Source organism: Coffea arabica, chromosome 8e (assembly GCF_036785885.1).
Source record: "Coffea arabica cultivar ET-39 chromosome 8e, Coffea Arabica ET-39 HiFi, whole genome shotgun sequence".
In the NCBI taxonomy this organism is placed as follows: Eukaryota; Viridiplantae; Streptophyta; class Magnoliopsida; order Gentianales; family Rubiaceae; genus Coffea; species Coffea arabica.
Window position 1 is genome coordinate 43,898,654 of NC_092324.1, and position 15,222 is coordinate 43,913,875.

At 33.9% G+C, this 15,222-nt stretch overlaps 2 protein-coding genes across 4 annotated transcripts; one reads left to right on the plus strand and one right to left on the minus strand.

Annotated features, from left to right (window-relative positions):
- Positions 1-1,510: 1,510 nt before the first annotated feature.
- LOC113703379 (uncharacterized) lies at positions 1,511-6,387 on the plus strand. The gene is made up of 4 exons (XM_027224720.2): positions 1,511-1,754; positions 2,470-2,521; positions 2,850-2,994; positions 6,077-6,387. Exons 1-4 carry the CDS (start codon positions 1,652-1,654, stop codon positions 6,089-6,091), a joined length of 315 nt encoding a protein of 104 aa, XP_027080521.1. The 5' UTR covers positions 1,511-1,651; the 3' UTR covers positions 6,092-6,387.
- Positions 2,949-13,275, minus strand: LOC113703375 (potassium channel KAT3-like). Of its 3 annotated transcripts, none has more exons than XR_003451440.2 (13): positions 12,985-13,275; positions 12,134-12,349; positions 9,263-9,424; positions 8,553-8,610; positions 7,922-8,239; positions 7,577-7,816; positions 7,226-7,324; positions 7,117-7,149; positions 5,497-5,682; positions 5,183-5,316; positions 4,321-4,375; positions 3,685-3,834; positions 2,949-3,323 (listed from the first exon to the last, which is right to left on the minus strand). XR_003451440.2 is itself a non-coding variant. In XM_027224713.2 (13 exons), exons 1-13 carry the CDS (start codon positions 13,176-13,178, stop codon positions 3,220-3,222), a joined length of 1,893 nt encoding a protein of 630 aa, XP_027080514.1. In that variant the 5' UTR covers positions 13,179-13,274; the 3' UTR covers positions 2,949-3,219. The 3 variants fall into 3 exon arrangements, 2 of the variants coding, with proteins under 2 accessions (XP_027080514.1, XP_071918266.1); XM_027224713.2 differs by having other exon boundaries at positions 5,183-5,260; positions 12,985-13,274; XM_072062165.1 differs by lacking the exon at positions 7,226-7,324 and having other exon boundaries at positions 5,183-5,260.
- Between the last annotated feature and the right edge of the window lie 1,947 nt (positions 13,276-15,222).

Sequence of the window (15,222 nt, forward strand, 5' to 3'; positions counted from 1 at the left end):
TGCTTAAGAAATTCAGTGCTACTTAATCAATTCAGATTTTCAATTTTTGATTATCAAATGTGTCTGAACATGTTAAGATTTGAATCCATTAAGTTTAAATGTTGAATTAGGTTATCAAACAAGTGCTAGTGATTTAGCATCAATCCAAATCCACCAAGTAGGAATGCAAATACTCTCAATTTGCAAATAGGAATGCATTGTTTCCAAACTCACCAAACATGGTTAAATTATGTTTAGTTAAAGCTCTAATGTATGCATAGTCAATAGAACATTGTAAATTTAAATTCTGCCTCTAATTGACCAAAAAAAAAAAAGAATTCATCAAGTACAGTAGTGAACTATTTTTTGTCTGATATTCACTAGACAAAAGAATGACATGTCACGTGGTGCACATAGTATCTAATCAATACCAAATTTTATGCCACAATAAATCTTTACAAAAATCATATTACTCATCCCAAGTCAAATTTAAGATGATGTTTAATTTGACATGAGTAGGGTAAGACTGATATATTGTCAAAAAATGGGATATTAAAATTTTGAGCTTTGGCAATACTATTATTATGTCTTGTTTTTTTTTTTTGTCGATACGATAGACTTACAATTTTTTGTATTTTTTATGCTACGGGGAGGGAAGGACCTGAATAAGTCGGGAGAAATCGGAGGGGACTGAACCACCTACCGGCACTCGTCTGGAAGACACTCGAAGTGGCTTGCCACATATTGTGTCTTGCTAGTTGATTCTACTGTGACCATCTTGTTCATACAAACTCAAGACTGATTTCAGCTTCAGACTAGCTTCAATACGACAGCTTGTTCAACAACTTTAATTTTGTTTTAGCTATGCTTTTTCCATTTCTTACTCTGGTTAAGGTTGAGAAATATGCTTCCATTAAACTAAAGTTTTACACAATGATAAACATTTCTACTCACCAAAATTGGTTTTCATCTAAACTGGTTCAATCTAAATTGACACAGCGATAGAAGGAATTTGGGATGGTCAAACTGCAGCTTGCAACTCAAAACTTTCCATGATGGTGATTGAGATCTCCTAACCCTTCATATACACAAAAAAAAAAAGAAGAATAAATTTTTTATATACTGACAGTGTACATAATATCACTGTTTAATCTATGACACGTGTAAAAGTTGAATTTTAAATTCAACTTTTGTATAATTGTTATTCATTCAAAACTGGCAACATATACATTACACTGTCAGTGTATAGAAAATTAACCCTTAGTGTAATTGCAAAATCATGAATGGAAACCTGCCAGTTTACTATCTTTATGTTATTAAATTCCCAAATGACATCCACATTTTCTTATCATGATAGATAAGTCATTCAAAAAATTTCGTCTCCAGTTCGTTTTGCGCTACATATTAGTTTTCCCATTTCGTACCTTATTAACTTTTCGTAGGCCAGTCCAATGGACCAAACCCGATAGAAACCCCCGGCCCAATTCAACTAGCATAAAAATTTGAAAGAAACTAAGAATTTACACGTCATCAACTCTCCAGATACCGAAAGCCTATAAATACAGAAATCGAAAATTCAAACTGCGCGCGGTTAGTTATTCGTTCTCGCAATTTCTCCTCTACTAGCTCTCTCTCTCTCGGCTCTGTGCGTGTGTGTGTTTTCCCATCTGCAATGGCGGATGCGACGTCGTCTTCACCATCACGATCTCCGGCGAATGCTGAGCTGGCTCTTCCACGTTCCGACGTTGAATCTCAGCTCTCCTCTTTCCTTTACGGTTCGTGTTGTACAATATTCTCGAACTTTAATTTCACAAATTCAAGTAGGAAATGCCAGCGAATATTCTCATTTTTTCCCTCGAATTATCCACAATTATTTGCAGTTTTGTGCTTTTATCGGCTACGTTTTTCAGCTAGTTTTTTATCATAAGGCGACAGAAGAATTTATCCGCATTATCTCGATTCAAATTTTATAACTACGGAATTTGAACAAGCCTATTTAGCTAAATCTCAGACATTACTGCGAGAAAATTAATTACAAAAATTTAACTTTCGAATTTCGTTATGCGTTTTTAAAGTAATATAGTAACAATTATTATCTAGGATTATTCATGACTTTTTGTCACTAAGGATGCTGGAACGGTTCTTACGTTGTATTCAATCTCAATTACGTCTAGTATTCACAAAGCATTCATCTGTTTAGTCAGTTTATTACAATCTTTAAGCACATTTTAACAAATGCTAGTAGTATTGTACCCTGAGTACTTAATTTTTGGTATCTAGAATTTAATTGGGAAGGTGTAAAAGATTTACAACAGAATCGTATTATTCTTGGTCCAATTTAGGAGAAAATGAGCATTGATTGTTCAATAGTGCTCTATGTTCACTTACATTTTTGACAGAAGTTTATGACATAATCCTTTCGAAGAAAAAAAATTGTTCATCTGTTTCTGCTGACTGCAACGCTGAGATTGTATTCGACACAAAATGCAGATCTTTCCCACCGGGTACAAGCTGCTATGGAGGATATGCTTAAGATGATAAAGTGAGCTGACTGTACTCCTAGTTAAAAAGCCTTTGGTTCACATGAATGATGTAATTTTTTCAAATGTTGATTTGATTTAGCTTTGGTGATTCTCTTAAACTGAGTAAATGAGTGCTATTTCTGTAAGTTACATCTTTTTTTAATCAACCCTTCGATAATACTCCCCTGTTTGCTTTTTCCTGTGCTACTCTTATTTTCTTAGTTTTCTTTGTTACTGGTGAGATTGGTAAACAGTTAAAAAGCTTTTTGTGTTTGTCAATTCAAAGTACCTTTTTGTTATGTTCTCGTCATTTTCTTCAGCTTAACTTGTGAACATGAATTCCTACAGTGAAATAGATCAGAATTCTTCTGATGTAATGGATGACATAAAGAACTTGAAGGACTTTGCTCTTGAGAGGAAAAGAACCTTAGATGAAGAGAAAGAGCATTATCAGAAAGCTGCCTATGCTGTTATAAGCATGCTGAATAACCAGGTGATCAGCTAAGGGTTTAAGGTTTCATTTTGACCGCACTATTCAAATACTTAGGTTTAAGTTCTTACTAATACAACTGCATATGGGAAGGTAGGGATATACAATGTTAAAAATAATTCTCAGTACTTGTACTTGAATAATTTTTTAAAGATATGTAATAAAACTTTGTCAACAAAATATGATTTTGCATGGTCTGCATGGTCGTATCTGCTCAACAAGGCTGCTCTATAAAATGTACAAGTGGTCATTTTCTCTTAAAGCGTTCAAATCTTCCACTTGAGAACCATCTGCCATGAGAATTGCAGTTCCTCGTTTCCTCAACCATTTTTCTGTACTTATGAATTAGAGTTACATAAGACACACAAAAATTCTGTTTACGAGTCTAATCTATCCAATTTGACCTTGAACCATTAATCAGGTAAAATCATATTTACACGTATTCATAGTAACAAAAGAGAAGTGGATTTATAGCCCCATTTTAGAAAATTTTTAAAGAATGTTGAGGACTGTCTTGTTCCAACAATAAGAAATCTCCCTTTGAACTTTTGGTTAAATGGTTTAAACCTTTCTTAGTTGCAGCAAGAATGTGGAGGATTTTTGCACGTAATGCTGAATCTCAAGAATTTTATCTCCAAAAAAATCTGTGTCCCTCTGCATGTTGTATTAATATTTTCTTGGAGGAGTGCTCACCTGCTAATCTTAGAAGATCTTCTATTGTATCAGGAAGATGGATCAGTTTTCCAGGACTTTCTCCTTCAGTTAGTTTTTCATTAGGGTGATGTCCATGGATTATTATTCTTGTAGGCAACACCTCGGAAAATGCATATGCTGTCGAGGTTCCTGCAAGAAGATTAAAAAAATTTATCATGAGAGGTTGAACATGATAAAATAGAAGATCTAGAATTTACCTTTTTGGTGTTATCAAGGATATTAAGTTTTTTTAAGTTTCAAGTGACAATGACTAAGGATCTAGAGTGAGATTACTAGTCTTAAGAGTAACATTCCATTTAGACCATCAGATGAACTCAAAGTTGACAAAAACACCAGCAAGATAGTTACCACTAACATCCAAATCAAACATAAGAAAAGAAAAGGGAAAGAGTGTGTTAAGTAATTGTATTGGCCAATAACAAAAATTCTGTAAGCTGATTTATCCAATGGAGGTCTGGAATTGACTGATGGTTATCAAAACTTCTATTTTGAGAACTATTTCTCTGCAAATTCTGAAGGAGTGCTTATTTAGTGTAATCTACATCCAGTTGTCATTTAAGTATGTGCTGTGCATTTGCTTTGTTCTTGTAATTCTTAAGGAAGGTGCAAAATTACTTCTTGCTTCTTCATCAGCTGCATGGTGCTCTAATTCCTCCACTGCTGCTGTATCCTGCAAGAGGAAAATGTTATAGTATATGGCTTTGATTCCTTTTCTTCGAAAGTCAACTGACTGTGGAAGAATGATGTCTTACAAAACTTGTTTTATTTACTGTTTGAAGGAAATATGTTTGCATGTTTGCTTTGTGGTTTTATGCAGTGAGTTCATTGCTCAAACCTTTTGCCAAGTTCATTTATTCCTTATGTTTATGCAAGCAAAACTTTTAAGATGAGCATGTTGAAGTGCTGAAATGAATTTCATTTTCTCAATTAAAATATTGGGGAGTGTAGCATTTTCATGTAAAATGGGTATTTTTTCATTTTATACTGACTTGTTGGGGAAACAACGGTAGAGAAGGCAGAAAGCTTGCATGTAATTTCTCCTTATTGGGGTGAGCCTGACCTCATAGCTTTTTCATTTACCAGAGCAAAGCCCATATAGGATCAATTAAAGGTTTTTTATTGATCCAGGGCATAAAAACTCCGGTGTTATGTCAGTCTAACCTCAGGTTCTATATCAGTTAATTTCTGAAATTTAATACCCAAATAATAATGGTCATTGTGCAAATCAACTTTAACATAAGTCCACTTGTATTGTAAGTCCTGGTTTTGTTGCATGCATATGCAATGAGATGTACAACCAATTTTGACTCATGAAATTGAACTTTGTTGAGAATAAGGGATTTCTTTCACGGTGCAAGAGCATCAATGGATTAAATGTCCACAATGGTTGAATTAAGTCATTTTAACAACAGTAGAAAGATGTCCTGACAGACATACAGGACATGCATTGGATTTCATTATCAAAAAGAAGAAATACCTCTGTTCTTAAGTCTCCAAGGAATTCTGTTACCAGTGGTATCTCTTCCAGCTCCTCCTTTTTTAACCCTTTCAAATGCTGAAATTGATAATGCCATTTATGACATGTACTAATGTTTTTTGAAAAATGAAAACCTAGAAAGCAGTCAATGAACTTCGTCAAAAGCAATGATATAAAGAAAATTTTCTGCAGTTTTATCGCAAAAGAAAATTGGCTGAAGTACTAGTGCATTGAATTTTATTAAAGCAATGGACTACTTGAGAGTCTGAGGACACTAAAAATTAGAAAGGATGGAAAACTTGTGGAGAATTAACCTGAAGGAAGTTGGAGAGCATTATTTTTCCATCTTCAGTAAACGGCTGCAGCAATTGCTTGAAGTTATGATGGCTGATCCGTATAACCTGAGACAGCCTCCTAGTTCTGACTGTGAAAGGTTGAGGGACATTAAAAATTACCCCTATTTCCCCAAACATATCAGGAGGCCCCGTCTTCGACAGGAACTGAAACAATTCAAAGTTTAAATGTGTCAAAGGTAAAAGATAATTATCCGAATTCACAAAGCTTAGTTGACTAGGGAAAGTAATAAAAACATATTAGGTGGTTGTTTTAGCCTTCCCTATTTTAGGTTTGCTGCATTTTGATGTCAAAAGTCTGATGCTTATTCCTAGAAAGTCTGCCCACATATACTGTGATTTCCCTGACCAATTTCTTGTAATTAGATGTCATGTACCTGATGTTTCTAAAGGTACTATCCAATGCATATTTAGCACACTGATATGTACTTAGACCTGGGGTGCTTTCTACTTTCCAGTAATTGCTATATCCTTTTGATGAACTTTCAAGAACAGCCTCTTAATTCTGATTTTTGTTTCAATGCACAATTTTTGTGGACAGTTTGCTGAAGGCTAGGATGAAGAAACACCAGTTCATGGAGGAATTATCCTAAATGATACTGAATGCCTATCCTGGAATGAGACTCCCACTGGTTACAAACTCTGGCAGTCTTCTTAGTATTGGTATTCTAGATTCATGGTATGTAGAGTTTATTTGAACTTCTTTCATTTGTCAAGAAAAGGCACAGATCTGCTATTATTTTTTTCTGTTCAGTATACATGTTTAATTTGTACTGATGCTGAGTGAAGATAATTCTCTTAAGTGAAGAGTGCTTGGGTGATGAAATGTTCTGATCCCCATAAGCTGCCAAATGTTTCAAGTTTTACTCTCTCATTTCTTTGTGCTGTAGCCTTTATATGTTGGTTTAGCTATGCATCTATTTTCATGATTCCGCCCATGAGATTCATATAATTGAGAGCTTTCTGAGAAATCTGGAATGAAGTAACAGGCATTCTTTACATTGTCTATCTGTCTGCTGCTATTATAATCATACACGAAACACACTAGTTATCCACGACGTCCCTGACTTTAGGGTTAAACACTTGTAAAGCGTTGCTTAAGATCAGATATCTCTCAAGTATCTTTAGGACTGATAATAAATTTAAAACTCAAGGTAAAGTGCTTCACAATTTAGTTAACTTACAGTATCAGTATAGCGTTTAATTGACAACAGAAAATTGTATATTCTTATCTATCGTTATTCTGTGTTGAAATTGACCTTATGCTTAATCTACATTAAATGATTGAATATCATAGTTCCCAAAAGGCATTCTCCACAATCTGCATGCCTTCATATTTCAATCCCAGTAATAGTCTGAAGTTTTCTCAGCATTAGGTTTGCCATCACAATCCACTGAAGGAAACACAATTTATTACATTCTCTTCAATTTCAATATAGTGTTCCTTATTCTCTATCCTTGATATAATACAACTCTTATGCTGTTTTAAAGTTTATTATCCACTCTTAGTGATTCAATTATCATTTATAATTCATCGGCATAAAGGATAAGATTTTGGGAACTTCAAAAAACGAAAAGTACCTGCTCCGTGCCATTTTTGTATGTTATCACGTCCTGCAACTTGCAGCAGTTAGAATGTGCATGTCAAACAAGTCAGATCATGAATAGCATCATTAAAGAGATAATATACCACAGCTCCGGATACAATAATGTAGAAATCTGTTGATATTTCATTTTGTATAATAATATCAACTTTTGGTGGAAAATACTCTGCTTTCATCTCTGGGACCTGTGACGAGAAAACCATAGGTCATACTTGAGTAAAGTACTCCTTAGTGTCTTCGTTTGAATTTATGTTTAGGCTAAGATATCAGAACTTCCCTTAGTAATGCCCCCAAGGGACATCTACACACCAAACATAGCAGGTAGGTTATTATTTGCATGAAAACTTTATTAATCCATACATTGCACTAAGAAATCAATACATTATGAGTTGGAAATAGAGGATTTTAGTAGTTGGGACAAGTGGAGTTGTTGTTACCAGCTGAACAATAAAGTCTTCAGAGACTCCTTTGAAAAGGTAAGTACTTTCCACAGTTTTTCGGAAAAGATGCTGGGCGATGCTAGATCTTATTGCCTTGGGCAGATCTTCTAGTACTTCTTCTTGCTGTAATTCCGCGGTCTTGAATTTCAGCGTAACATGTGCCAGCATTTGATCTTTCAAGCTTTCTGGAAGTCGATTCTTGCTTGCATATCGCAGGATCTCATTGATAGCATCCCTCTGCAATTCGGAAACATAATGCAGGTTTTTGGCTGGGGGGTTTATTAGGTCATATGCTCTTAGTGAAATCATAATGGATGGTTAGGGATAGGCAGTTGTTGTTACCATGGCAAAGGTTCGGACAGCACTGTGGACAATAAGATTTGTCATGTTGCCAATTAGGTATGCTGTGAGGCCAATGTTAAAAAGCATGTACAACATGTTGAAAATCTTCTCTCCTGTATTCACTGCGTGCAAATCTCCATAGCCAACAGTTGTGAGAGTGACGATGGACCAATACATGGAATAAGTGTATCCCAGCCACACACTCCTGTCTTGAAAATTAGGAATCAAAGAACCAATCCATGTATCATCTGCCACATGATGATGTGTTGCCAGCCAGTAGTAGAAGCAACCAGCTGAGTGCACCGCAAATAAGGTCACCTGTGATCAAGAGTAAGAGAATTCACATAAGAGTAAGACCAAGCCTTTGATTGCTTAAAGTAGTGTGTGTATATATATATGCATTTGAATTTCACCCGCTCGTGATTTAGATCAATTTAAACTCACAAAATAGTTTTGGATGGGTAAAAACAAAATGTAGGTATGTTTGTAACGAGATAGAGGGTAATTAGCAAGTTTCTTATTCCATAAAGGTTTAACTTGTGCTTTTATTTGTCGCATAAGCTTGAACTTAAGCCTGGATTAATGCTAATTACATGACAGCTAATCTTTGGAAAAAGTTGCACAAGCTTACACATATTAGTTTCGCGTATCTTGTCCAGAAGTAGCTGAAGCGAGTGTCCTTCTCTAGCCTGGAACCAAAGATAACTCACAAATTGTTAAAATTGGATAGCTAATCATGGAAGTGTGTTCTATGTGTAATTGCTATGCTTATTGATGTTTTTCAAGATCTAGATGCCCACATTTTTCAATTTATGTTGTGTTAAACTTTTTGTCCTGATGTAGGACTAATGTCTATAGATTTTAAGGATAAAATTTTACTCCCTCCGTCTCACTGTAACAGACTTTTATTTTTCATCTGTTCCAAATTATAACCCACTTTTCAATTGAAAAATATAGTTAATTTATAATTTCTCTAAAATGCTCCTATTTAATATAGGTTGTTATTGAATATAACCTAACTTATTTAATGAAAAGCTAATTAGTCATACTCTATTTAATATAGGGGTATTTTAGTAAAATAGTAAGCTAGACTTATTCTTCCAATAAAATTAACTAACTTTTCTTAAGTTGTGTAAAAAAATCAAGCATATTAAAGTGAGTGGGATGGAGCGAGTACTTCTTCAAATTTTTTAGGCTATACCATGAAAAACTTCGCCAATGGCTGGCTAAGCATAGAGTTGACGAAAATTGATTGACCCCTGGATCGAACACTTTCCTTGGTATTGATTTGATGCTACTTTCTTTTAACTCTTTGCTTCTGTTAGCTTATATTAATGGTACCTGGAGAAAAGTTCGCTAACACGTCTAAGTCGCCATAGCCTGAGCAAGTTGAGGAACCCAAAGACTTGTCCGTAATGCCTTTTTCCAGTGAAGATTTGGTAGATAACCTGAAATGGCAGCGTAGAAGCTACGTCCATGGGAAACCATAAATGTTTGACATACCTAATAAATAAATCCAGAGGAGTCAAAAACCAAAAGAATACAAGCTATTGCTTATATGTGAGAACAAAAAATTATGAATTCTATTAATGCATTTACATATTTTAGATATTTAAAGAAGGAAAATGACCTGTTTCATTCCTCACATTTTGCAAAAATATTCTTTTCGTCCCTCACTTTTAAAATGAAGCAAATTTGTCCCTGATATTTAAAAATTAAAGTTATTACATTCCTGAACTTAATTTTCAATCTGAATCAAACCATCCAATAACCCAGTAATAAATTTCGGAAATAGAATTGATAGATCATTCGGTCAATTTCATCATATTCACATGACATTTATTAAACCAAAAAAATAAAAATTATAAAATAAAAGGCCATTCTTTGTCTTGGAATAGTAGAGTTTTTTTTTTTTGGTAAATCTTTTCATGCACCGTTAGTATATCCGCTTGTGAATCTAGATGTGTATCATAAATATAAAATTTTTTGTTTAAATTAATTAAAATGATATGGCGGTACATAAAACCGTCAATGTATACAATATTAATGTAGGAAAGATTAATCTTTCTTTTTTATGTTATAATTTTTTAATTATAATTTTTCGTTTCATTAAATTTCACATGAATATCAAGTTGAGTTAACCAAATGATCTATCAATTACACCCCAAAATTTGTAATCAGGTTGATTGGTGATTTGATGCAAATTGAAATTTGGGTTCAGGGATGTAATAATTTCAATTTTTAAATGTCAAGAACGAAATTGCTTCATTTTAAAAATGAGGGACGAAAAGAATATTTTTGTGTAATGTGAAGGATGAAACCGATCATTTTCCCTTTAAAGAAAGGCAAATGATATTGACACTCCAAGAAAGACTCGAGGTACATATAAAAAACAACTACAAACAAACAAAGAATAAAAAATAAAATCTACACAACTTTCTTCTTCCATCTATTACCACCATCCCTACCCACCACCGTCACCGTCACCATCTCCCTCTTTCTCTTCTTTCCTCTTCCTCCCTCTTCCTCCTCTCCTTCTCCCTTCCCCTTCCCCTTCTCCTTCTCTTTCCTGCTACACTCCATCCCTCTCAAATCTATCACGATGTCATGATCAGAGGCCTTGAGGAAGATCGCCCGGGGGGGGGGGGGAGGGGAAGGAGAGGAGTGAGGCGTGGTGGGAAAAGGAGGAGGGGAGGAAAGAAAGAGAGGGATGGGGCAGAGGGAAGAGGAGAAGGACGAAAGAGAGGGAGGAGAAGGGAGGAGGTGGTAGCAGTGGTGGGTGATGGTGGTAAATTTTTAAAAAACATCACAAAAATTTTTAAACTTTAAAATTATTCCAAAATATATTCCAAAAACACCTCTAAAAATATCACGAAAAAAATTTACAATAAAAAGTTTTTCATATATACCGTTACAGTAAAATATTTCAAAAACACCCTAAAAAATAACTAATTCAAATGGAGCCGGATTGTATGAATGTGGTTTTTTTGAAGTTATTTTTGTTTATATATTACTGTAATATTGTATATGAAAAACTTGTTTTTCAAAAAATGAGGAATCCAAACGGAGCCAAACAAAATAAAATGACATAAAAACTTATAAAATATTCTAGAAGACGAAATTCTCCCTCTATGTATTATAGCTTTCTCTAATTTGTCTCTTCAATTCAATTAGTTTTCTCTACTCTTAAGTTAGTGTTAATTTATTATACAACTAATAACGGAGAAAATTCTTAATAGCAATGATTTTGTAGAATGCCGTGTGAGTATGAATTATTTGGTAGTGACTGAGTAAAGCATTAGATTTTATGGTTGGAATTGTCTATTATTTTTGGCTTAGTTCTTTGTTATTATGTTTTTACGACTTGAAACAACATTAGAGTTTCTTTTTTCTTATAAATTTAAAATTTTGTTGTCAGTAGTGTAGAGGCCTTCATAAAAATAATGTAAAATAATCACTACACTATACCTTGAGAGTAATTTTGGTATTTAAAAATTGTTAGACAATCTAGATTATGGATATATATATATATATATATGTCATTTTCAACCATTGTGAATAAATGCATGTGGAATTTGTGGAACTTTTTTTTGGACTGCTACTATCATTTGTCTTAAAGAAACTATAAATTGCGGAAGCAGCAAAACGCCATATTCGCTTAGCCAAAATTTTTTTAAGTTTTCAATCATTAACAACAAATACAAAATCAAAACTTCCCTTATCATATAAGCGAAAATCTTCAAACTTGAAATTTCCAAGACTAGTATCAATGTCCTTTTTCTTGTTCCAATGAGTAACAACTCTAGTAGTATATGTTTTTTTCCCTTCAAACCCAGATTTTATAATATATATATATATATGTATACATATATGACTTATAATTGAGAATATAGAAATTCATATACACAAGTACGAGCTATCCTATGCTACAAACACTTGGCATTACCTATAACTTGACTTCATTACATGAGACATGCATGTATATGCCTAGAGGTAAATACACAATTTGTTGTATCAAAGGTGCAATTTTTTTCGAAATTTTAACTATCAACCGTCCTAGTTGTCCCCTAAAGCCCAAACGTCCAACTGAAGTAAGATATCAGTTTTGATATTTTTAGTTACTGCGCCTTTATCTGAATCATTAGTTTTTTTTTTCTTTTTATTCTTCTAAAAAAAAATAAACAGGGAAATTCAGTAATATTATACACGTACCTCATGGCTATTTTCTTGTGATCATCAACGAGCAAGTAGGTGGATTTGTCCAAGTAAGCCACGAAGAAAGTAAGAACGATATCAATACCAAAGAATGCATCAACGACTAAGTCAACTGGCAACAGTGAGTCGGTGGCCACCTTCTTGAACGCTAGCTCGAATGGAGATGACCAGGCTGAGTAAACCACCAAAACTACAAGAAATGCTTGCCACCACCTATATACAATTGATCCAAGATTTAGCAAATTATGGTTTTAACCTTTGCCACTCGATTTTAGTGTTCTTAATCATTCTCACACAACAAAAAGGTGTTCTTAATCATTCATTTACATTTAGTCACTTGATTTCTTTTCAGTGCTTAAAATTCACCAAATTAATTGTTTCAGTATTCAGATTCAGAATTCAGATTCAGTTTTATCAAACAGAACCCGCTCTCATTATATATTTTTTGTATGAAGTGAAAATATCGAGGTAGTGTAAACATGATATGCCAATTAGTAATTTTCTTTTCTATATGGTCCTTAAGTATGTCTAATATGTTTGAATAGGACAAATTAAGCTCATAGTTTTATTTGTGCAATAATTAGCAAGAAACAACACTTGAGTTCAAAGGAATTCGATCCCCATGCCAAGAAACTATTGGATTGCAATTTTTCTCCAAAATATTTTTAAGTTTTCCATTATACATTTCTCAATCATTTTTTTAGGTCACATATATTAAATCGCTGCGGTATATTTTTCAATAAAAACTCCAAAAAATAACAATTCAAACCGGCTCTAACTCTTCTGCTTTTGACATTGAAGACTAGTTTGAAGGAAAAGAGAAAAAAATGGAAAAAGAAAGAGCTCACCGGTATCTACGGTCATATGGGGCAATAACGAATTTATTGAGCTGCAAAGATCCTTCACCAACGACAGTTCCAAAAGCCGGCAGCAGACTACTTGACACTGAGGCTAAGTTCCTTATTTGACCGCTTGAATGTCGCCGGTACAACAACGGCACCGGTGACTTCGCAGATTGTAACGTTGTTGTGGTCGTCGACATCTTTCTTTATTGCTCTGACCCTCAGAGGGAGAGAGAAGAAGATGGTGGAAGGGCGGAGGAGGAGGAGAACACAACTTCGTTGTTTCTATGCATAATTGCTTCACCATTGCTATCTTATATAGAAGTTAAGATGTCAATACATATGAATGGTTTAGTGTAATAAAATATTGCAATTTGCCTTGTCAAAATAATCAAGAAACATATATAGTTGACAAATATGTATGTGAATCGACATTAATGCATGGTAACATATAGAGTGACAAATATAGTTGCCTTGTTACTTAATTTATTTGACTTTTGAAGTATCCTTTGTTGTCTAAATTTGTATTTATGCAATTTTATGGTTAGAGTATCCTGAAAATATGGTTAAGAAGTATAGACTTTTTATTTTTATTTTTATTCTTACTTCTTATATATGTATGTTGAACTCTTCACCAAAATGAAGTTCTTTTTTTTTTTTTTTTTTTAACTCACTTTGTGAAAAAGAATTTTTAGCACACACAAACTTGAGAATAGTACTTCATGCATGTAACCCAAAAAGTGCCTTAGAAGATAACCTCTTAGAAGTGGATTTTTTTTTTTGAAAAAAAATATTCCCACAAAGAAATTATTTCATGGTGGAAATATTTAGGAACTTATTTTTTTTCCTTAATATTAGAAATTTGTAAGTTCCTAAGTTGAGGTGACACATTTTTTCAGTTAACATGAGCAATACTTTAGGGATGATGCAAGAAATAGAAATAGATACATAGATACACACAAAACCAAACTCACCTTGCTTGTCAAAAAATAGTTCAATTATTGACTACAATTTTTCAAATCTAAAATTCTATCCCAATGGAGGACTTCATCAGACCTTTTGCTTTCTAGAGTAGCTAAAGATAATGAAGTTTTATATAGGGTTTGACTATTCACACATAAAAGAGGCCTATGCTTTTATTTATTCATCAAATTGTCGGGATCACAAGTCTTCAGTTACTGAATGTTCTCAAAGGTCAGAAATGTTTTGGACATAGTAATAAAATAGATAGCTAGGGTGGTCCATTATCAATTGGACGTCACAACTTGGAAAATTTTTTTTAGTGATCCATTGCCCTGTAGCTTTCCAAATTGCATGCCACCTAATTGTGGTACCAAAAGCTACTAAAAGCCTCTCTGACTTTGAGCCTTTAGGTTTCCAACTTCCACTAAGTTTAAGCTTTTGAGCATGGATATTTGGAATACTTCCCCCTGGTTATTTGTTTTTCATGGCTTTTAATGGGGTGTTATCATTTGATCACAATTTCATCTGGTTTTGAAAATTAAATATATTCTTTATGTTCTCATTTACTTTTGTATTTAGATTTTAATTATTCAAAGGCACAAAAAAAAAAAATAGAAAAAATGCTGCTCAAATTAACTTTTGCCGCTAACTTTATGCTTATTAAGGTTCAAATATCTATGAACTCAAAAAAGTTTATTTTTTTTTTTTTTGGGTATGCTCTCTTTACTGAATTCAACAGTTTGAATTCAACTGTTTGAATTCGAAGAACTTCTACTCCCCAAGCAATTTTAAAACTCAACTTGCATATAGTAACAGAGTCGCCAAATCCTTATCCATAGTTCCAACGTCCAAGCGCGTCATATTTCACGCCTTTGTCAGCCTCAACCTGATTCAAACGTTAGGGGGCAGGAGCGTTGAAGGATGAATTTTTCAAGAATTTCAAAACCCATTGCAAAAAATCTTGGGACTCCCAACTCATTTTTTTCTAATGCTTTTTGAGTTTTATGGTCAGTTCTTTATCATTAGCGCACAGAACAGATCTCCTCTGATGACTTTGGTGTGTTGACCTCCCAGCGTGTAGATCCAAAACTTTGATTCCAGAACTGTTGTTGATAGCATATATATCTCCTCTGAAGCAGCAGTTTATTGGGAAGAAATATAAACCAACACTGAGGGCATCATTATAAACCAGCAGTTCCTAACCTCTCAACTCTGTGTGCAATCTGTCAGAATAAGAGAGAGGATGGGAAGGCTTAGAGTTTTCACCTGCTAAAAAAGTCG